A 22,587-nucleotide genomic window follows, 5' to 3' on the forward strand; every position below is an offset into this window, starting at 1 on the left:
CAGTTCAGGCTAAAATAACGCGTGAAAAAGGCTTAAATAACATCATATCCTTGTAAACTAGTTCTCTTAATCACACACGGTACAACAGATATGATACAACAGAAATACATAACGATAATCCTGTAGAGTCCACGGTTCTTATGGAACATAGCTAAAGACAACCTTCACAGCGACTTTTAAAGAAACAGTTTACTCACCAAGTCAGACATACCAGTTTGAAACTGACCCCTTTCTTACTTTTTTTTAACAATTTTTCTTCCTCTATCTATTCTTAGGCAACTTAGTTAGTTTACATACATGGAGTTTCCTGCAAGACCGTACTGAGGGCTGCGCTCCATGTAGCACAACGACGACCGACTCTAACATCTCACGTGACCCGCACAGAGCTGATCATGTGACTCAGCAGGTTTACACTTTGCAGTCCACGGCTGAAGGACGTGTTTGTGGTTCAAGGCTGACTTTTTTCGTGTTGCCATATAAACGACGGTAAACATGAGGTGAGTTTCGATCCGTTAAAATGTATTTTTTCCCTCCGTCCGTCCGCCTGCTGAGCTTGTGGTCGTACTTGTTTGAAATCTGAGTGACTTGCAGTGACTGAGCTTCACGGATCAGACCCGTAATTTGATATGTATTTTGTATGTATTCGGCAGGCTGTGGGGGGAAACTCTGGGTTTCCTCTTACTGTGGACCTGTCTGGACTCAGCACATTCACGGAGCTGCTCGTCGTTTTTCTGCCGAAAATCTCACCGTGTCAGCGGCCTTCATGGAGTCGACCCCGGTTCTCCTCTCTTTCTCACTCCTTACCTGGAGAGGGGCGCCATAGATGAAGGTATAGATGGAGCCCATCACAGAATCCTGCCATAATACTGCATCCAGCAAGGTTCATTGTTATAGCTTTAAAAAGGTCTTATGAGCCACCAACCAAACATCTTTTATATCAGCCAGGAAACTGAGTCTGGTGGGGCATCTGCCAGGTGCAAACGTCAAGAGTTACGCCGGGTACCTCACTGTCAACAAAACATTCAACAGCAACCTCTTCTTTTGGTTCTTCCCTGCACTCGCGTTAAGCTGACTTCTTCTTTACAACATGTGCTTTCCAAATTACTGTCAGTGCTGCAGCTGGTTAGCATGAGCCTGGAGCTTTGTTTGAGTTTCAACCTCACTGTGCTTTCATATGTGTTCCTTCAGTCAACCTGTGATAAGAAATTTCAGCATCCATGTTTAGTCAGCTGCAGTGCAGGAATGACAGGAAACTTTACTTTGTATTTTACAGGAGCAGTATTTGAGTATTTTCAAAGCTATTCTTTGAAACTTTTTCTTGTTGTTGAAGCTATAAATCAGTAACCAGGTTTCATATCTGCGCTTCATACTTCATTGTAGCAATGTCACATGCCACTGCTATGACTGACACTGCATGAGAGTTCAGCCCTGCAGTCGCACCAGATGTGTCCAGCCTCTGTGACGGCAGACACTTAGAGGAGTCTTTACTCATATGCATACATATTGTAATACTTCAGTGACTTTTCTGGGACACACCGCATGACCAACAACAGTGTGATGTGGTGTGTTGAAATGCAGAACCAGGAAAGAGCTGACTGTCTCCAACGTCTTTTCACTTTCACAACTTAAAAATCCTTAATTTCAGCCATAAATTTCTGAAGTTTGATAGTCCAGTGCTGATATTCTCATGTTATGTGCCAAAAGACACGTTTGACACTGACATTCTTTGATTATTTGTCACATCTCTGCGGTCTGATTTACCTGGACTTGCACCCATTTTAATCTTCATTGCTATCACTGTATATGAAGTTGAGCGGTAACCGATCTGTCCAAATAAGTGTATTTTTCACTTTTGTCAATAAACAGATGTCACCACTAGATGTTGCTAAAACCTCACCTTTCTATGTGTCCTCCTCTGGTTGACAGGCAGGCCAGGATAAAGCTCCGGTCCTGCTCTGGCTCCAAGGTGGACCCGGTGGCACATCCATGTTTGGTCTCTTTGTGGAACATGGACCATATGTGGTGTATAAGAACTTGACTGGTAAAAAATGACTTGGTACTACAGCAGCATACATGTACTGGAATCCTTATTTAACCTAAAGCGCCACAGCCCTGTGTAGTGTGTATGTGAGAACATTGTCCCTCTTCTCTGATCTGTTCATGTTTATTTTTGTTTTGTTTTTGCAGTTGGTTTAAGGGATTATGCTTGGACAATGAGATATTCAGTTTTGTACATTGACAATCCGGTGTGTATTCCTTTTTTATCCTCAAAAAGCCACAAATCAATCAATGAGATAAGAGAGGAGTGTTTTATATGAGTGAATATTTTCTGACAAGCCGTATTTTTTTGGCTTTTTTTTCTAGGTTGGAACAGGTTTCAGCTTCACTGATGATGACAGGGGTTTTGCTCAGAATCAGGATGATGTTGGCAGAGATCTGTACAGGTAAAATACTGCCGTTCAACTCAAACATAGTATATTTGTCACTTGGGTCTTTAAGGCTGGTGTTTGATTGCCGGTAACAACTTTTCCCATTTCTTCTTTTTTAAAAGCGCTTTAACACAGTTCTTCCAGCTCTTTCCCGAGTATCAGTCAAATGAGTTCTATGCAACTGGGGAGGTATGTCTTTTTATGTTTTGCAAATTCATATTAATCACCATTAAAATATTCCTATTACAGTCCTATTTCATCTAAACCCTGTCTGTCCCCATGTAGTCTTATGCAGGAAAGTATGTTCCTGCCATTTCTTACTACATCCATAAAAACAACCCTACTGCCAAAGTGAAGATAAACTTAATTGGAATGGCTATTGGTGATGGACTCTGTGATCCAGAACTGGTGTGTACCTGACTTAGTGTCATTTTCCAACATTCTTTAAACTATATCATCAAACAATCACATTTTCAATTAATAAAATTGGTTACTAAGTCTTGAACAGAACGTTGAACAGAAACATGGTTATTAACTCTCCTGGTCTCTGTGTTCATTGTATTTTAATTTTTCTCATTTCAGATGCTGGGTGGTTATGGTGAGTTCATGTACCAAACAGGCATGATAGATGAACTTCAGAGACAGTATGTGGACCAGCAGACAGATCTTGGGGTTAAACTCATCAACCAGCAGAAGTGGGTGGAGGCTTTTCAGGTAACAGATACTGACTGTCTTACATTTGTTTTTTAAAAAAAGTCTGTGTTATTATCATCATTTGTCTAGACTTACATGCATTTCTTATATTGTAATGAATGAATGAGTGAGTGCCATAAATGTAATCTTTTTGGCACATCTTTCTGAAACAAACAGACTTGTGAATGAAATCAATGAATGGATTTAGCTAATCATTTTGTTACCGTGTGCCTTCAGGTTTTTGATAGTTTGCTGAATGGCGACGTGGAACCGTATCCCTCCTTCTTCCAAAATGCTACAGGCTGCACCAATTACTTCAACTACATGACGTGTCGGGTACTTAGCAACGCTGGCAGACCTTGAGTCTGCCCGTGAGACTTCTTAGAGAAAAAAATATGTGAACTTCATATTCATAAATAAACTAGATATTACCAGATTTGTTTTTTGTGTACCACAGGAGCCTGAAGACCAGGAGTATTTCTCTCAGTTTGTGACTCTCCCGGCGGTTCGACTTGCCATCCATGTGGGGAACCTGACATTCCATGATGGCTCGGAGGTGGAGAAGCACCTTCTGCAGGATGTCATGAAGAGCATCAAACCATGGCTGGGGGTGCTCATGGACAACTATAGGGTGAGGGGTGTTTTATGATCCCCAGTTGTTGTATTATTTTTGGCATCAGGCAGCCTTTGTTATGCAGCCCTGACAGGAAGTCCCTCTCCTCCCCTTCTGACATTCTTTTCTTGTTTGCTCCGTTTCTGCATACATCCAGGTCTTAATCTACAGTGGTCAGCTGGATGTGATTGTAGCAGCCCCACTGACTGAGAGGTTCCTTCCTACCGTCAACTGGACTGGGGCAGCTGAGTACAAAAAAGCCCCACGCTTCCACTGGAAGGTTCAGCCCAGCGACACAGAAGTGGCAGGTTACGTAAGACAAGTGGGAGAGTTTTTCCAGGTGAGCAGATATGAACAGTCAAAACAATGTGGAGAGGAATGGACACCTGTTTGAAATTCTGTAATCTGTCCTCTTGTCACGCAGGTCATCATCCGAGGAGGGGGACACATTCTGCCTTACGACCAACCAGCGAGGTCCTTTGACATGATCGATAGATTCCTTTCAACACGGGGCTGGATATGAAATGTTTTGGTGCCAATCAAAGCTCAGCCACTTTAAAGAGAATGTTGTTGATTATTGACTCTTGATTTGAAAGAGTGATTGTCTTAGCCATCATAAGTCAGTAAATTGTTAGATTTGATTGTTAGAACATGTCTTCACAAAGGATTTTTTTTAAGCAGTTTTGGTTTAGGACTTTGGGCTGCTCTCTGATGCCTTCAAATGAAATGAGTTCTCATAGCCTGGATCCAGACCTCTGAGTTTTTAAAAAGTGACTCAGTCAGTAAAAATGAAGTATGTTTATTTCTGTTGGGATTGTGGGAGGGGATGTGTTCTATTCAGTGACTACATTTGAACATGAAATATCAAGATGTTGAAACCAGAGCTGAACTGTCTTAAAATAAAATGTTTTTTTTTTTCTAATAATCAGAGAAGACTGTTTTGAATTTTGCAGTCTCACAACAGTGTCTGAAGGACGTCTGCTGTCGTGTTTTACAGATAGGGCAGCACCTGTTGAGGATTGGGGTCAATCAACTTAAGTACTGTTTGGTTAGTCAACAAAAGAAACACCAGGGGGCACTGTGCGCCAAGCAAATTTCATTGGATATGAAGAAATAAGAAAAACTGTTTACAAAAGCCCTTTTTTCATAAACTTTATGCCATTAGGTCTCTGATTAACTTAACATAGCTTAACTTAACTTAACTTCATATTCAATATCCTTGTAGTGTAGGGGAGTCTTTGCACATTTCAACAAAACCCAATGCTTGTTAATTTCAATCTTTTGACTTTAAAATACATTTGACGCTCTTGACATTTTTGACAAAATGCCAGAGAAATGTTTGTGAACTGAGGTTAACTGTCATGTTATTTCATCAGGCAACTATCAAGCTGTCTAGACAGTTCAATAATTAATGAGTATTCTAAACCTTTAAAGCATCTAACTTTTTAATGAGCAGTTATGTCTCAAGGGCAAACTGAGATACTGTTGATCATTTGGTTTGGCTTTAAATGGAGTTCTTCAAACATCTTTCCCTTGTCTCTCAGATGATTTTAACACTCTGGTTGTCTAAGTAGGAACTAACTGCATCTCTAGATTTCAAGTACAAACAGTTGTGACATCCAATCCCATCTGTTAGTTGTGTGTGACAGAACAAGTGCTTTATTTTCATACCGTAATGTAACTGCAGTGATACTTTAACATCTGTACAAATGCGAAACAAACAAAATGAAGAAAATGTCATTACATAGACACAAAAAAATGTACAAAGTTATGCAGGCAAAGAATGGATTCATCAGTTCATTACATATAAACAATGTGTTTAAGCGCTGAAATGAGCCTCGACGTACGACAAAAGGCAACAAGTGCTATGCAAACATTATTTACAGACATGTACCACACATTTACTCCCTTCAAAAAGAAAGGTGGTTCCTTTACATGTACAGGATTACAGAAATTAATGATATTATGTACAATATTTATAGTTTCAGATTTAAAATAATACAATTATAACATCATTAATGTGTGGAAATTTTCCTCGCACAAAACCACTCACACACTCACACTGCACTTTCATCTGTTCTTTTTGTCTGCCTCTGCAGGGACAAATGTCTTTATCTGAACCCGAATCCGCTGTCAGAAATGAAACTTGAGGCTCATATCCAACTCTAAAATAGCAACATCCTCCAAATGATTCCAGTTGAAAGTATTTTGAGATCATTAGCATATTTTCACATGCAAGAGGTTAATTTGGAATGGTCTAACAATCTAAAGATGGTTTAAGAAAACAACCCGAAATAAGGCAAGCTCAGTTGAAAGGGATGGTACGACAAAGCCCTTTTCAAGAGAATCGATTTCTCTGTCTCATCAGTGCACATATCAAACTGCACACACAGACTCTAAGGTTAAGACATGACCTGAGCAGTGTGAATGCTTCAACAAAACTTGAACGCAACCAAATGTGAGGATCAAGATATTCTTCCTTCATCTGTAAAAACAACTGGTGCTGGAGGTTTTTTTTTTTCTGGAGCAAAAAGGGTACAAACTCAATGATGCAGGGTCCTTTTAACTGAGTCTAATCCCACAGTATTAACTGGTTCCCTTTTCTATCTATAGACATGTGATGCATGCCAGGCACATTGTCTCCATACAGCCAAACACAGTTAAGTTTCTCGCTGGTGTGTGAAAAAAAAGAGGGGAGGGGTCACTGAGAATTACTCGGACCTTAATATGGCTATTCTACCCTCTGGCATGGCAGAGGACAAAGTGCATAGACAGCTCTGCAATTGCTCCACCTGTCAGTGGAATGTTTTCATCCATCCTACTGCAAAACACAGTGCATTATGGTCATCCTGCTAGTGAATCGACATTCCTGGTCATAGGAAAGAGAGAAAAAGCGGTGGTGGTCAACATGAGAAGACCTGAAGTTCCAAGGCTACAAGGGAGTTTTTTTTTTTTTTACAAAAAAAAAAAAAAAAAAAAAGGTAAAGCATATATCATTATCAGTACATCCCATCGCAAATCTAAACTGAAGTGGAGGCCTGAGATAAGAGAGGAAGAGAAAGTGATAAAGAGGTTAGATGTCAAAGGGAAAACAGTTACTTTTCTCCTTGGTCATGCAGCAAACATCCATGACAAAGCCAATAATGGTGAAAGCTTATTAATAACACACCGAGAATTAAACGGTTTGGATTGTTTGGAGAAATAAGAAAGTGTGTTTTGCTATCTACAGTAAGCCAACAAAACATTTTAAGAAAGATTCAGGCACATTGTGACATTTTGGAAAGCACAGACATAAACTGTTCCTCTTAACAAACTGTAAAACACTTTGCCAGTTTCGGGACGCCAGTCAAAAACCCTATCGTGCTCACAGTCACTTTCTCACACACTTTTTTTGTCTTTTTCTTCCATTACACACCCGCAGAACAAAGAAGAAAAAAAATACAAACTCACATGTAATTCACATGCACACTCAAAACTATGTAGACGTCATCGAATGTTATATTAATTTGGGATTTGAATCCAAAATGAGGATTCAGATACACAAACACACAAAAAAGAGGCCTCTGTAATTAAAGCTTCAGTTGGTCCTTGAGAGCGGAGGATTTTGTTTCAAACCCCCGAGCTGCCTCACTGGTATCACAGTGTACAGTTCTGTAGCTGTAACAGTATCGTATGTCCTCAGGACAAGAGTGGCTTGACCACGCTGATCATAATGTGGACATACAGCACAGAAGACGATCAATACTGCAATGTATTGACGAGGATCAATACTGTGATGTATTGCTTCCATTTGATCATGTTTTCACTGTCGTGCCGTACTTTAGAACGCTCTTTAAGAATACCGCTGACAGGCAAAAGGTTAACAGTCATGTAGATTTCTAGGAAAGAAAAGTATCGTTACACCTGTTTGCATATTCCTTGTCTTCAAGACATCGTGGTGACAGTTTGACTTGGTTTCAGAAGACCAAATAAAGGCAGCAGCGTCACACTCACTTATTCAGACTCTGTCGCATACACTCAACACACCGTTCACATGTGGTATTCAGAGAATGATTTGACTCATTTTTCAGTCCATCAGGCATACAGAGATGTAAGGTTTACTCATATAGAGATGACGATCTAAGGCTAATGTCTCTGTCCATGACTGTTCCATGACCCCTGTGGTCCATTTTGTACCATTACACAACAGAAAAAAAGTCACTTAAATGCAACTCCCTTTTCGCTAAAAGCACAAAGAAAACAAAAGATTAAAAAAGGAGGCAACAAACCATAGAACATTTAATAGGGATGGTCTATAAAAATACATACTGTAGCTACTGTATAAAGAACAGCCTCACAGGGCCTTTGAGGTTTTTCTTGATGGAGGGGTAAGGGTGGGGGTGGGGCAGCATTTGCAGCTGGCAACCCTCAGAAAGCAGGGTGGTGGGGTTGGTGGTTGTCTGGGGCTACAGCCGGGGTCATAGTCTCTCCTGTCCCTAGTGGATGGGGTTAATGTCTGTGCGGTGGTTGGCTTGCCCGTGCACACTGCTGCCCCCTACGGTTGTGGTGGAGGTGGTGATGGTGTTGTGCTGGATGACCTGCTGCTGGGAGCACGCTGGCGCTGGACTGCCTGCCGGACTGCTCTCTGGACCTGAGGAGACAGCAGAGACATCAGTGAGGACTGATGACATGTGTGTACAGTACATGTGTGCGCGTGTGTCCAAGAGTAAACGCTATGACTTTCAAGCTCTAGACAGAGGCTTCGAAATATAATGCAATTGTAAAAGATATCATGATAAATCATATAAAAAGAAACACAGACTGAATCTCATTATTGTAAACAAAAATGCTTTATTAGTAGATAACTTTCAAACCTATGACATGCTAAATTCACACCCCCAAGTCTCATATGTCATCCCAAAATAGACCATAAATGGATAACACAAATAAGGAAACATGAATCACTCAACTCCATAAACACGCCTGATGACTTTTGGACACACTGAAGGTGACTTCTGTACACAAGGTCGACTCATCGATGAAAGTCTCTCCCAGCCCAGTCTGGGAGCTGGCTCCCTGTATAAAAGAACCATTCAGCCAAGGGGGGATGTGAGCCTTATTTTCCTGTGCTAAAGCCACACAAGGAGGTGCCTCATCCTAATTACATGGAAATGTCACTTGTACTCGTATCAAAGGGTGGAGCTCTGATGTCATGTGCGGTGGAGCTGAGGCACAGTATAATAATCAGGGAGATCCTGGGACATCCATGGGAGTTTGAATGCCACTGTGCAGCCTGTGACGTCTGTCTCACGTTGAGTCTGGCTCTGTGTGCGGAGGGGCTGTCAGATGGAAAAAACAGGTCTCGTGTGGGATTCAGACTACCAACTCCCAGTCCAGGCTGGCTACCAGAGTTGTGCAACACCCTTGTGTGAACGGAAGAGTTCTGCCGCGAGCGTGGGCGCTGGATACCAGCACATAGGAGCGAAGAGTCTCGGTAATCACTGCGTGTCCATCACAACTCAGACTGTGACCCTTTCTCCTGGCAAGACAGCTAACGAGCATTTTGACAGCAGCGTTATCTGCACTGTAGGGCTAAGTAATACAGGTGAAAGTGTGTTTTTGGTCACATTCCCAAGTGCGTGTGTGTGTGTGTTTATGTTCGAGCTACTCACTGAGGTAACCTTGGGACTCTTTCTGCATAGTGGTGATGGGACAGTCCTTGTGTGTGAGGAGAAGCTGCTTGAGTTGGGTCACCTCGTTCTTTAGCATGGTCACTTCATTCTGAGATACAGAAAAAACGGAAACATTTTAAAACCGTCATGCAGGGAATCCACCATTAAAGCAGGCTACAATGGGGGATTTTGCAGTACGTAAATAAATTGAATTGAATTGAAATACAGCTTTATCCTTAATCACTTGATCACTAATGGTATCAATGTGCTGATAACAAACAGTGAACTGTCTGCTTTTCATACTGTATAGTCATCAGGGTTGTTTTATATGATGGAATGGTCTTGAGACATTCAAGGTCTAACAAAAGATGTTTTCAGTTGCATGATGGGAATTGTAAGAACCAGTGGCTGTAGAGCTCTGACATTTGTTTTTGTAAATGTTTTTTCTTTTTCTTAATGGTAGTGCAATGCTAAATCACTTCACAATTATTCACTAATAGTATATTTGTTAAATGTTAAATTGTCTAAATAATATTAGAGATTTATTTATTTATTTTTTTGTAATGAGTCCAACGCTGACAACATCCAGCTGATCTTGTCTGTGCTGAACTTAAAGCAAATCAACTTACTGTCATCATCTCTGGTGCAAAATGAAAATAAAATCCTTAATAAGGAACAGATGCAAAAACACACACTGAGAGTGGCAGTGGTGCTGTGCATATATTTAGAGGTTCAGAGTGTTATTTCAGGTTTAAAACACCTGAAGTTCATTGTGTACCTGCAACTGCATGTTGGTCTGAGTGAGTTCTTCTGCTTTCTTCTCTAATGACATCACCCACACTTTTCTCTTCTGTCTGCATCTTGTTGCCGCTGCTCTGTTCCGCTCCAGAAACTTCCGCCGGCGTTCATCCGGATCCTCGTCCACTACTCGCCTGCGCCGCCCACCGCTGGGAGGCGGAGACTGCAGAGTCTGTGTTGGCTGCATCTGCTGGGTTGCAGGTGACATCTAAAACACAGCGCAAGGGAGGGGTGTATCAGCTGACGAGTGTCTGCCACCATCCGACCAGACATGTAAGGATTTTGACACACCTGGAAAACAGCCAGCCACCTGTCTGCCGTCACCACTCCACTACCCCCTAAGCCTCAAAACAAACATCTATAGATTACCTCCTGCAGCTACACCATGTCTGGCAACTTCCCCAAAAACAACATCTGGTCATGCCACATGCCCTGTGAGCTGAGTGACTGAGCTGATTCACCAACCTGCCCACCTTGTTAAAGAGGTGTCAGGAGGCAGTTTTCCACTGCCCACTTCCACTCAGACTAACACCACCAGACACAGTCAAAAGACTTGTTTCTAAAAGCGTATGTGCACTGACGGATCTTGACATAAACTTGGCATGGTCAAGTGTTTTCAGTCTTCAGATCATTTTATGAGAACCATGGAAAATACAACCTGCTTTAATGGCTGCTGTGGCTACAGAGAGTGTTGTTTTAATGCTTTAATAATACATTTAGAACATACAGTGAATTACATTGCTTGATGTCCAACTGTCCATTTAAATTGCTGGCATTGCAGGTGTCAGACAATGCGAGGACAAAGTGTCTCACATCATGTTATTTTTAATGCTGTGAGCAACATGTTTAAGCTTGCAATTAAAATTAAACCAAATATATTCACAGCTAAGATGTTCCAGGACTGTTAGCCAAGGTTGTCTGTTCAATGTCAGGACCAGGATTTTTAAACCTGGAGCATGTTGCGGCCACACAGAAACATCCTGGCAGCAAAGGGTGGTGTGGAGCAAAAGACAGTCCTGAGCATCTTTTATAAAGGCCGCTTTATGGCCTCTTCACGACCCATTCCCTCAATGACAGGTGCTGACCTGTAGCTGACCAACCTCAAGGGAAAAAAATTACCATTGAGATGGTTGCCAGGAAACTACTTGACATTATGGCTGCAGTGAGGGAAAATGTGCTTGTCCCTTGACTTACAGTGAATTTGAAGAATCATTTCAGCTATACTTCTGTACTAAACCAGTAATAGCTGCCTTCAGACCTGCTCAGAAAGCTACTAAAGCGCTGCCTTGTTTTAGTCATGGTACCTATACGCGGATTGCTAGCTATATGAGAGGTTTTAATGTGCAGTGTTGTTAATGTATTATTGAATTTGCGGCTCTGCCTTTGGGTTGTCTGAAAGCTTCTGCTCTACAGGGAATGTGTTTTGCTTACATGTGAAGATGAGTGCATTGGAGGGTGCGGCGAGGTCTGGTGTGGATGTCCAGGATGGAGGTGGGGATTGTGGGAGTTGTGATGGGGGTTGTGTCCCTGCGGGTGGTGGTGCCCACCCTGGCCGTGGCCCTGGCTGTGGTGGTGATGGCCGTGGTGCTGGTATGCATGGGGAGGGGCTTGCAGGTGCTGGTGCGGGTGTGAGTGCATGTGATGGTGGGCGCCTTGCTCCTGCCGCGATGACATCATCTCCATCATGTGTCCCATGGAGTTCATGTTGCCGTTGGCGATGGCACCCGGGTGGTGTGAAAGTGCAGCCTTCAGTCTCTGAGTAGACAAAATGGACACCAAACACAATGTTCAACATCATTTTCTATGACTATTTCTCCTAAAGGTTTACATGCTCTCATCTGTCAGTGTGCTGATTATCAACAGTTGCAAAGAGGATTCATGTGCTGACTAGGAGATGATGAATGGCTCCATAAATCCATATGTCAGGAGAACAAATCAAAGCCACTTAGGCTGTCCTCTGTCTCTCCTTCAGCCTTGTCATTCTCCTGCTTTACCTTCCATGATTGCCATCTCACCACCCCTCTTCTTCATAGTCCTAATAGCCTCTCTCTTCTTTATGCATATGTGAGTACATGTGTCTGGATATGTGCCCATGAGATGATCTTACTTGCAAGGTGTGAGCCACAGACTGCTCCCTTGCAGTTGACCCAGCAGGAAGTTTGTTGCTTTAACCATGTGGTCTACTTTGCCCTGACTGAGCAGCCAGGGAGAGGCTCTCTCAAGGTGCGCCTGTGTTTTCTCATGTTTACTGAATGCAACTTTCCTCAAGAGTCTGTTTTTTTTGGGCATCAAATAAAGGCAACCACAAGACCAGGAAAAATCCTAATGCAAATATGCAAGTGCCAAAATATGGCTTCAGGCTGTTATACATAAATCCAGACAAAATAATAATAATAATAATAATGATCATGTCTGAGCTGACTTATTTACATTTGTGCTGACACTGCTCAACTTTGATTAATGCTCTTTTTTAAACCAAGTGCACTGCTGATGTGAATACTAATGAACTTAAATAAATGTCCAGTCTTCCAACCTAAATTCTGTCTTCTTATATCATCTTTGGCAAAATGTTAGAACCAAAACTGAAAACAAAAGCATTCATTTCAAGGCTACTGTTGTGAATTCCACAAATTTTTTTTATTCTCTTTCCCAGTGCTGTCTTTCTTCTCTCTGCTCCCTTCCCCCTCCTCCCAGCTGCTGTCAGCAAGTCCATGCTGTGTCCAGGGCTCCATATCTTTTAACAACCTTCACATTCATGATTCCCATAGGGAATGGCATCCAGCTGGTCTGGATCACTTTGCTAGGACACGACCGGAGCACAACATCGGCCCTCCACTCTCTCACACTGTCCATAAGTGGAAAGTGTTTTACCAGGAGTTTGGAGACAACACAGTCAGATAAATTATTTTGGATGTGTCAGAAAAGTCAGAAAAGAGCAAACCTCTCTGGTCTGTATTATATTTAAATATTTGCATTTGTGAAAGATTTACCAGTAGTCTAGTTGTCTCTACTTGGTTTTCCCTGCACAACATGAAATTGTGAAATTATGACCTTGTCGAGCCTGTTTTGGCTGAGTACAGTTTCTGCTTGTCAGTTCAGTAGATGCCTGACATGAAATGCTAAACTTCTGGAGCTACATGCCCCTCTTTTAGTGTTTGTCTCCATTTGAACACACTCTTGCCCCTGTTAACCACGTTCACCACAGTCTCAACAGCACAACTCTCAGGGGCGACAGCCATTCTTCTTTGTGACCAGCCAGAAAGGGGTTAAAATACCACAGAGTCTACACTAAAACACAGCGGGCGAATGCAGGCCTGCAGCTGTCCACAGCATCGCAGTCACACTGAAAAGCAATGGTGAGAAGCCTCTGACTTACAATAATATATTGTTGCCATCAACAGTATAATTCAGTTTCCACATGCATTTGTATTTGATATCTACCTGGAAAAGGTATAAAAATGCATAAATAAAAAAACAGCTAGTTGACATGCAACTAAAACAGAAAATGTATTTAAACAAGCTTACAGATATCAATCATCGTCACCAGTGTTGACAAGGACATCTTCCATATACCACAGGACGAATTCTGCAGCTGACAGCCCTGACTAAATACCTTCCCTTCAGCCTTCAGCTTGTCAGTCAGGACTAGAAAGGTGAGGCCCACCCCTCTTGTGAAAGAGAATACCAATCAAGGTTTGACAATCTCCAGCAACTTCGTCACAGAGAAGGAAGTCACCTGAATGAGCAAAAGCCAGACAAATCTACAGGCTTCCTGTCTACCTCTGTGCCTGTTTTTTAGAACCCCAGTAAACACGTCTATGTGTGGGTAAGAAGCTCATCTGGGGCTACCTGACTCTCTGCCAACCAGGTACCCTCGGAAAAGGACAGAGAGGGGAAAAGAGAGGTGAAAGGGGGACAATAAGAGTAGAGGGTGAGAGTGAGAGAGAGAGAGAGAGAGAGAGAGAGGGGGAGAGACCGGGGTAGAGGGAGATTAGATGGCTTCTAGTGTCTCCTCCCCACACACCATCAGCCCAAGACAGCGAGTGTTCATTTATCAGTGTCTCTGAGAGCTTTCCAGCTGGCAGTGCGGCTCTATCTGTTTATTAATTGAATTAGCCTGCATCCGAACAGGCCCAAGAGTGTCGGAGTGCAGAGAGAGGTCAAAGAGCTGTGGGGCCATTCCACAAACCTTAGTGGTGTTAGTTATAAACAGTATAGAGAGAGAAAAGAAAGGGACTGTGTGTGAGGAGAAGTCTCACCAAACAAAGTTTCATAACATAGGTTAATATTTATATTGTTGAACCAAGACAGCAAAATCTATCCCACATAACAACCAGCAACAAGAGATAAAGGAACATACAGGAACAACAACAGACAACAGAATGCTTAAATAAGTGGCAGATAATTATATCAACACACTCAGCAGTGAAGTTTAAAGTAAAAAGCCATGGTTCACATTGTGTCAAAAGAGAAAACCCTTACCGTGATATAAACTTATTCCTGACGCTATCCCTATACAAGTGCCTGCTCTTGCTCCATGTGTAGTCGAGACTGCAGCTCCGCTAAAGCCAGCCCGGCCAAAACTTAAGTCTTTGTATCCAGAACCACAGTGACGTTAGCAGGGGGATGATGAGCAGGCTGTGATTCTTAAACACCTTCATCAGCTCCCTAATGACTCTTTAACACATGGTTGTATCTCCCCAGACTGTGCTAAGCGCAAGAACTTAATCACCACGTGCATTTAACTCTAATAACACACACACATACATGTACACTTCTCCTGCAGCAACAATGGCTGTGACAGAAAACAGTCATTAAACCAGTGCAGGTGTTAGCCTTTGGCAGAACAGGGCGCTCACAGTCTGTCCTGCCCTGCCCTTCCCTGCCCTGCTGCTGTTGAAAATTGGAAAAAATGAAGCAAAGACACAACAAGCTGATGAGTAGTCCATGACACCATAAAGACATGTCAGCTTCTACCAGGATAAATCCATTAACTAGCAGCATGGCATATATGTAATCACATGCATTTGACACCACATTTCATGCATTCTGTAAGTGTACTTCAAGTGGTAAGCCTATTGATTTTCCATGGTTAAAACACAATCCCTGAATCAGCCATCTTTTGCCCAGAGGGGAGCTATCTCCTCTCAGACCTTTGCCCCCTGACCTCTCCACTCCCACTACTGTTTTAGGCCTCTCTCATTTATGTGGTCTCAGGGATACCAGGTGATCACCCATTAATGATATTTATTAATGGCTGCTTCCTCTCTGACACGAGGGGCTTTGAGTGATGTCTCTGTGAGTGCTCTGGGCACATCCTGAGAACACACTCAGGTTTCTCCTCACCAGATGACTTCATATCTATTAACCCTGGGCGGAGGAAGCAAGAGCACGGAGCAGGTACAAAAGGAGGAGACCACACCCGTCTCAGGATGGGTAAATCAAACCCAGTGAGGTCAGGGTGAGCACTTTTATTCCCCTTAAAAGTGGAGTAGTGTACTATCAGGGGACCTGTGGCCCTCTGGCGCCGTGTAGCAGGTTAGAAAGATTTAACCAGTCTGTGGAGTCATAGTTTAAGTGCAAAAAGATCACAGTTTCAAATGGAGATCTTCTGCTTCACATTAAGAAACATTAAAGCTTCTGTCTGTCTCTGTCAGCCTGTTGTTAACACCACACTATCACTGTGATCATGTGAAAGCACACAGCATTTCTAATTGCGCAATATATCACAGCTATATTTTTACCGGCAGTTATGTTTTGAAGGTCTAGGCCCCCTTACTCGGACTCTAAACCCGACATGAGTTCACCATCTGCAGTTGGAAGCAGGAGTTTGGCTCTGCTGCTTTACCGAGCACTCAAATATCTAATTCCATCCTCCTCTTCTCCACCACCACCACCACCACCACCGCTCACCAGTGCCTGTCTGCAAAACCCACTCTCTGTGCCCTAAAACTCCACACCCCCATTAGTTCGATTTTATTAGATTTCCCTCTCGCCCAGAGAGGCAGTAACATCCCCCGCTTCTCTCTCTCTCTCTCTCTCTCTCTGTCTCTTTCTCTCTCTCTCTCTCTCACACACACACACACACACACACACACACACACCTCTTCCCTGTTCCTCCTCCCCCTCTCTCCCTCTGCTTGGCAAGAGCTGGGGACTGTTAAACTGATTTCCTCAGGGAACGGCGAGGCAGACAGTCTGATGGGAGTACTGGGCTGTAATGTCACCCCCTCTCTCCTCTCTCGGGTTCTGGGCCAAGCTGATCAGAGCCTCCACTGCGGGTCCAGTCCAGACACGGGCAAGGAGACGGACATAGGCCTGGCTGTTCCGCCAGGGCTCGGTGACTCTGGTGGTGCTCTGAGGAGCCGTGGCAGTATGGGCGCAGCGAGACACACGCCCACTGAGGAGCATGCTCCAAAGCATGCGCTCATACTCTTGGCAGCTTCTCCACCCTGTCAAGTTAATGGATGGGCCTCTGACTCCAGTCTGTATATCTCCACTGTTCCCTCTATTGTAAAGCCCTGCTCGAGTGCAGCCTACATGGTTATCACTACAACCACTGCCACAGTCTTGAATACAGAGAATGTCTCAGAGTGAGAGAGACAGACAGACAGAGGATTAACATAATAATAAAAAGAAACATATGTCTTAATTTGTGGCATCATGTTCATAAAAATAACTTGAAATGTGATGACTTCATTCAGGCATAATTTCAAAAATGCTGAAAATTTCACAGCTCAAATGCTTGGGTATTTCAGCAGAAACTGGACCCTTAACTGTAACTCAATGTTTATATGTAAATTGTAATTAGAGTTCCTTTTTGTGTTTGGAAACAGATGTGGATCTAACTTGTACGCATTAACTGTTTTGACAGATGAGTTAGTGACCTAACTGGTCAATACTGACTACACTACACATAAAATCTCTGACCCAACAAACTTTTGACAATCACCCCTCCAGCCTTTGAGCCATTATTTTGGAGTCCAGTGAGTATCTCGTCCACTGCTTAGGCTCCAGGGGGCTCACGGTGCCTGGACCAGTCCAGTCTGGCCAGTGTGGTGATGGCAGCTGGTTTACCCAAGCTTGGCTCTGCTGGAGCCCAGTCCCATTCACGGGCCCTGAACCATGACCAAATGGCCTTCACATATACCTCCCATCAGCACAGTTAAAACAACACGCAGTCATCCAAAGACAAACAGATGCGACACCCACAACTGCATCCTCACCCATAAACCCCACCCATATATGGTCACACACACACACACACACATGCAGAGGATTAGGCATACAAGCGCACGTACACGCGCACACACAAACACAGTGACAAACATGGTCTGAATGTTGCTCTGAATGGCTAAAAACCTTGTTCTGGTTACTATAGAATTACTACATGTTTTATTTTTAGAACTGTATAGTAGACAATGTTAACGGCTTCTAGCCTTCATCACATACACTATATGAAATATGGACGTAGACTCCATGATGTCACCCATGAGTTTCTGAAGGGCCATTGTGAACCTCAGTGTGGTGATCTGGCTGTCACTATCTTGGCAGTGCTACTGTAACTCCTGGCTAATCCATAAATGGGTAAAGATATGAAGTGTGGGTGAAGCTTAGAAGGGCCTGATCAAGCATGGCGGCTGACATACAGCTAGACAGCTAACAATTAGCTGTCACTCAAAGCAACTGCACCCTTAAATAAGCGTAGCTTTAAAGTGACAACTTATAAAATAAAGCCAGATTTTAAACTCCAAAAATATAGGGGACATTATGTCACCAGAGTAACTGCCAACTGCTGCCAAGTAACTGCCAACTCACTATGTTGTTTCCTGTAGTTGTCTTTGGCTGTAGCTACAGCTACTGTCAGTTCAGTTAGCCATGGAGCTGACTTGATTCTGTCAGGACTGTGAACTCGGATCACAAGGGAGGTCACTGTGGACTGTGGTCTTGTTTAAATGAAGTGTGTTTTACGATAAGTTAACAAAACAATTAAGCTCATTTTAGTTCAATAAAAGAGAGAAACTTGAGTTCAAAAGGTATAGGGTTGTATTACTGGCTATGGAGACCAAAACCTTTTATTGTACCAGGCTGTAAACATGTTTATTTCTGCTGTAAATTTGGGTATTTTAATATGAGAGTTGATGGGTACTGACTCACTTTGGAGCCAGCCTCAAGTCAAATTGCAGTTTTTGGCACATCTGATGCTGCCTCATTTTTCTGCTCCAAAGGTTGCTGCATACGAACATAAACTCTGTTCTTCCAAATCTCATATTTATTTGAACATAATCATAAATTGTCATATTTTGTGCAACCAGATAATGTAGAAAATAAAATTAATCTCATAAATGATATCACAATGCTTACCTTCTGCCATGCAGAATCATTAAGGAGAAAATTGTGTTTGGCAAATGGATCTATACAAGGTCTAATATTGGTTCAGTTGTGATGTGTATGGAGCCATAAATTAACCTGTGAAAGCAGCATATATACATAGGGACTGTGATTGAGCGCACTGTTCATTATTACAACAAACATAACTATTGGTAAATAGGACTAACAACCAGGCAGAATATCTTGAAATACAGCATGTTCGTTTGTTTTGACTGACTATTACTAAATCCAACATGTCTCTGTGTGATTCACACAGACCAGAAACTTCAGTACAAGCAACCCAGTGGAAGCAGCAAGACATGAACCCCTCTATTGTTTGTGTTCAACACTGATAAACTTGCAGACACACACTGATCCAGCGGCTCCTCAGTCCTGCACTCCACTCTGCTCAAACCACTCGCCTCCACGGCAATAAAAACGGTCGAGACACTGACATCAACTGCTCTCTGTGCAGCACTGTGCCTCAGCGTATCTTGCCTTCTGTCTTGTATCCTGTGTCCTTGTTTGACTGTTGATCGTCACACGCCCACATGTTTACTCAACTAATCACACATATATACGTAACAGATCTGCATCAAATACTACGTGCAAACTTTATGGTTTGTTTTAGTCCACTTAGTCCACAGATGTGTTTTGACTCCAAGGACTGTGATTGCCTGAGAGGGTGCCAATGCACTGAGGGAGAGCCATTTGCACACACAATCGAGAGAATGCACACAAACATATACAGTACACATACGCATATTCCAGAGCTAAGCGAAGTAGCCTGAGAGATTCAGCTGTACTCACCGTCCCTCTCCAATGACATCACACCCTGACAATGCCACCATTCATACAGATGTTGCTCACAAAACCTGGAGTTAGACTCCTATTGTGTGTGCGCTGCTCCTCCCCACAACACGAGGTATAGCCAGAGGTGCTACCGACAACGGTGGAGAAAAATGAATGGAACACGTAATAGGGTTACCATGTACACTAATGGTTTAACTGCATTACAAATGACTTCATACTGAGCTAACCGCTCAATCAATCACCACGTGGCAGAGTTGAAAAATTGACACATCTATGGCTGTTTCACAAGTTTTCTTTTCTTGGAATTTCTGAACAGAATGTGCACATAACTTTCTAATCACTTGTTCACTGCTCATGGGCACAACTTGATCTTCAAGCCTATTAACCCAAATGCCTGTTGTAGTTCTGTAACTACAGTGAAACATGAGAACAGTTAAAGGTTGTGTAAATGAAATGTAAAAAGCTACAGAAACTCTTTGATTATTGGTCCTCCTGTGTCCTATGAAATGTTTCTTTAAGAGACGCACTGTTTTTTTCCCCTTCACAAGTAAAAAGGAGTACATTTAGAGCATGCCAGGAATTATGTCATCCACCCATCTAGTGCCAGCTCCGCAGCCAACAGAGCTGCAGTGAAGGAACATATAGTATTGTTTACCTCATAAAAAACTCAGCACCTAGCCTGATGCTTAGTGACAAATTTATTGTCCTTAGTAACAATGTAAACAATAGATAATTAGGAGATAATAAATAACACATTTTCATACACGGGCCCCTCTGTCTGAAATTAGCAGGCGAGCGGGATGTGTGGAAAGCATGGAGCTCATTTAAAAGGAACACAAAAACAATGTCGAATTCCACCACTTTGTAAAGGGTCCCAGTGACATGAGCTGAGTCATGCCCCATAGTTGGCACCAGCAGATGTTATTTAGAACCAGCTTGATAAGAGTTTGTTTGGGCTTCCCTTATTGCAGAGGAGAAATGATAGGGAATGTCTTTCATCATACCAACAAAGATATCAACCGATCTGAGTCGGGGAGGAAGGTTTTCAGAGGAGAAAACAGTGGATGTATGTACTTTTTATGTAATACTGTGCATACATCTCGACATCAGGGGTGGAAGTAACAAATAACATTTACTCTCAGCAGCTTGTGAACAACAATGTAATATAATAAAGACTAAAACTGTGGAGCTCTCTTTTTGTTTTTATAGATAGATAGATACATATACTTTATTGATCCCAGGCTGGGAAATTACAGTGCAGCAGCAGCATTGCACACAGTGACGATACGACGAAAGAAAAAGAATAACCTATACATGTAAAAATAGCAACATACAAAGCAATATAAAAATATATGTTTAATATGTATGTTTAAGGCTGCAGCCGCTGTGACGCTTTGGTTTATATTTTTTTTTTCTGTCTGCCCTGGTGATGTTTTATTATGCAACAACTTTCTTAATATCTGTACCTTAATGTTCCTTGCTTCACTTATGGTGTCCATAGGGTTTTTTATTTATTGTTTGTTTAATTTTGCAAGCACAGGCTGCAAAGTGAAAAAGGAATATATTGTTAGATTAGACATAAGGGCTCTGTCTCTTTATTTTGTAGCCTATATGTGTTTTTTTTAATTTTTATTTTAAAGGTCTGTCGGCTGTGGCAGCCAAACTATGTGACACTGTGCAAGGAAGATGACACAGGGCTGGCGCAGTCCGTGTGTGTGTGTGTGTGTTTGTGTGTGACTGTTCGCGAGGCCCTGTGGAGAACCAGCTCTGAGTGTTGATGTAATGCTTTGGCCGGCATGCTGTGGAACTTGGCCTCCTCTCTGTACCGTTTCCTCTACGCTGTGAGGGTCAACTATCCCACAACCTCCAGCACACAACACGCACCATTCTATTCCCCAGACCACAACAGAGCAGAACACAACCACACCCGGCACCATGAGCACCCACTCCTTCACAAGAAGAAAAACACTCGAAGCAAAACTAATAAAACACTTCAATCTCAGCAACACTCCCAGACAACAAGCTAAAAGCAACAAGAAAAAACATACAAGTCTGTTTTCTACACCATCTGCCTGTACCACTTAAACTATGGCACTTAAGGAGAAAATCAGAGATAGAAGAGAACAAAGATGGGTACTGATGCAGATACAGTCTTTGGCCCAGAGAGCACAGAGAGCTTAGAGTGAGATATGAGTCCCCAAGGGGCCACAGCAGTCCTTCGGCTCATTAACTATTTACACCAGAGACAGGCCTCCCTGCTGCTCTGGCCCACCACAAAATCAATTAGCCTTCATTAGCCCGGGCTCTGGGCATGCTTTCTCTGGCAGGGGAGGGTTAATCCTGCTACTGAGGCCTCCAGTTACCACAAAATATCAAACAATCACAAGCACACACACATATGGGCATACATGCATGCACAAATGCAGCACGGCAAAGGAAACTGGAAGGTTTCTGAGCAGAAGTCTTTTCATGTCAGTCTCATAAGAATTCCTGCAATTTATCTCTCTCGCTCAACGTTTGGTAGTTTAGAGTATCTGAAAAACTCTCCTGCTCTCTCTGCCTGTCTATCAAAGTCCCACTCAATCCTCTTTTCCTCTCTCACGATACAAAAGCTGAGCAGAAAGAGTGCATCCAGGTCCGTGCCTCGGGGGTGTGGGGTTACAGTGCGGAGATTTCCCATTGGCGGAAAGTCAACATGGTTGGGGTAATGCGATTAGGGCCGGATTGAGAACGTCGCAGGGGACACATGGGCCTGATCATGGCCCAGTTATTCGATAGCAAGGCCGTATTTATCGACCTGGCCCGGGCAAGGATATTACAGACATTAGAGACCCCGTCTATGCTTATGAAACCCTCGCTGGAGATCGCACCCTGATAACACAATTAGTCTCTCACTTTCTGTTCACAATCATGGAATTCCATCAGTTGCGTTCAGACATCGGGGATCAGAATCTCAATTGATCCACATTTGGTTGCCTTGTGTCTGAATGGCCAGCTAAACAGAAGGTTGTATGGCTGAGGAGCCTGCAGCCATTTAGTGACTGCATATGTTTATGGGAGGCCTAACAGAGCATTTACAATTCAATTACATAGATAGGAGGAGGGAAAAAAAGAGTAAGATGTGTCTGGATGACGGCCAGAGGAGAGATAAGCCTAATACACTAATATTGTGTTACCCCAGTGTGTTACCATAGGAACAGTTGAAGAGATTCAAAAGACT

At 42.8% G+C, this 22,587-nt stretch overlaps 2 protein-coding genes across 5 annotated transcripts in view; one reads left to right on the top strand and one right to left on the bottom strand.

Moving 5' to 3' along the window:
- Positions 1 to 340: 340 nt before the first annotated feature.
- On the top strand, positions 341 to 4,665 carry cpvl (carboxypeptidase vitellogenic like). Its single transcript, XM_046398460.1, has 13 exons — positions 341 to 497; positions 651 to 829; positions 942 to 1,061; positions 1,925 to 2,041; positions 2,188 to 2,246; positions 2,365 to 2,444; positions 2,552 to 2,618; positions 2,715 to 2,837; positions 3,012 to 3,143; positions 3,360 to 3,458; positions 3,580 to 3,753; positions 3,893 to 4,075; positions 4,160 to 4,665. The coding sequence occupies exons 1-13, from the start codon at positions 493 to 495 to the stop codon at positions 4,256 to 4,258; spliced, it is 1,437 nt and encodes a 478-aa protein (XP_046254416.1). The 5' UTR covers positions 341 to 492; the 3' UTR covers positions 4,259 to 4,665.
- Positions 4,666 to 5,365: 700 nt separating this feature from the next.
- creb5b (cAMP responsive element binding protein 5b) overlaps positions 5,366 to 22,587 on the bottom strand; it is a 38,648-nt gene continuing 21,426 nt past the window's right edge. For 3 of the 4 annotated variants that reach the window (XM_046400141.1, XM_046400140.1, XM_046400142.1), the window contains exons 8-11: positions 11,616 to 11,939; positions 10,165 to 10,392; positions 9,387 to 9,495; positions 5,366 to 8,365 (exon numbers count right to left, since the gene is read on the bottom strand). In XM_046400141.1, the coding sequence (XP_046256097.1) occupies positions 8,211 to 8,365; positions 9,387 to 9,495; positions 10,165 to 10,392; positions 11,616 to 11,939 (816 nt within the window). In that variant the 3' untranslated portion in view covers positions 5,366 to 8,210. Of the gene's footprint in view, positions 8,366 to 8,684; positions 8,791 to 9,386; positions 9,496 to 10,164; positions 10,393 to 11,615; positions 11,940 to 22,587 lie in introns of all 4 variants that reach the window. The other variant, XR_006844365.1, reaches the window with a different exon arrangement.

The sequence above is a fragment of the Scatophagus argus genome, chromosome 9 (genome assembly GCF_020382885.2).
Source record: "Scatophagus argus isolate fScaArg1 chromosome 9, fScaArg1.pri, whole genome shotgun sequence".
In the NCBI taxonomy this organism is placed as follows: Eukaryota; Metazoa; Chordata; class Actinopteri; family Scatophagidae; genus Scatophagus; species Scatophagus argus.

Bases quoted from the DNA above. Each gene is read 5' to 3' on its own strand.
- cpvl (XM_046398460.1), top strand. The intron at 830-941 runs GTATAGATGGAG...CTTTTATATCAG, and splicing joins GAGGGGCGCCATAGATGAAG to CCAGGAAACTGAGTCTGGTG. The intron at 3,459-3,579 runs GTACTTAGCAAC...TGTGTACCACAG, and splicing joins TCAACTACATGACGTGTCGG to GAGCCTGAAGACCAGGAGTA.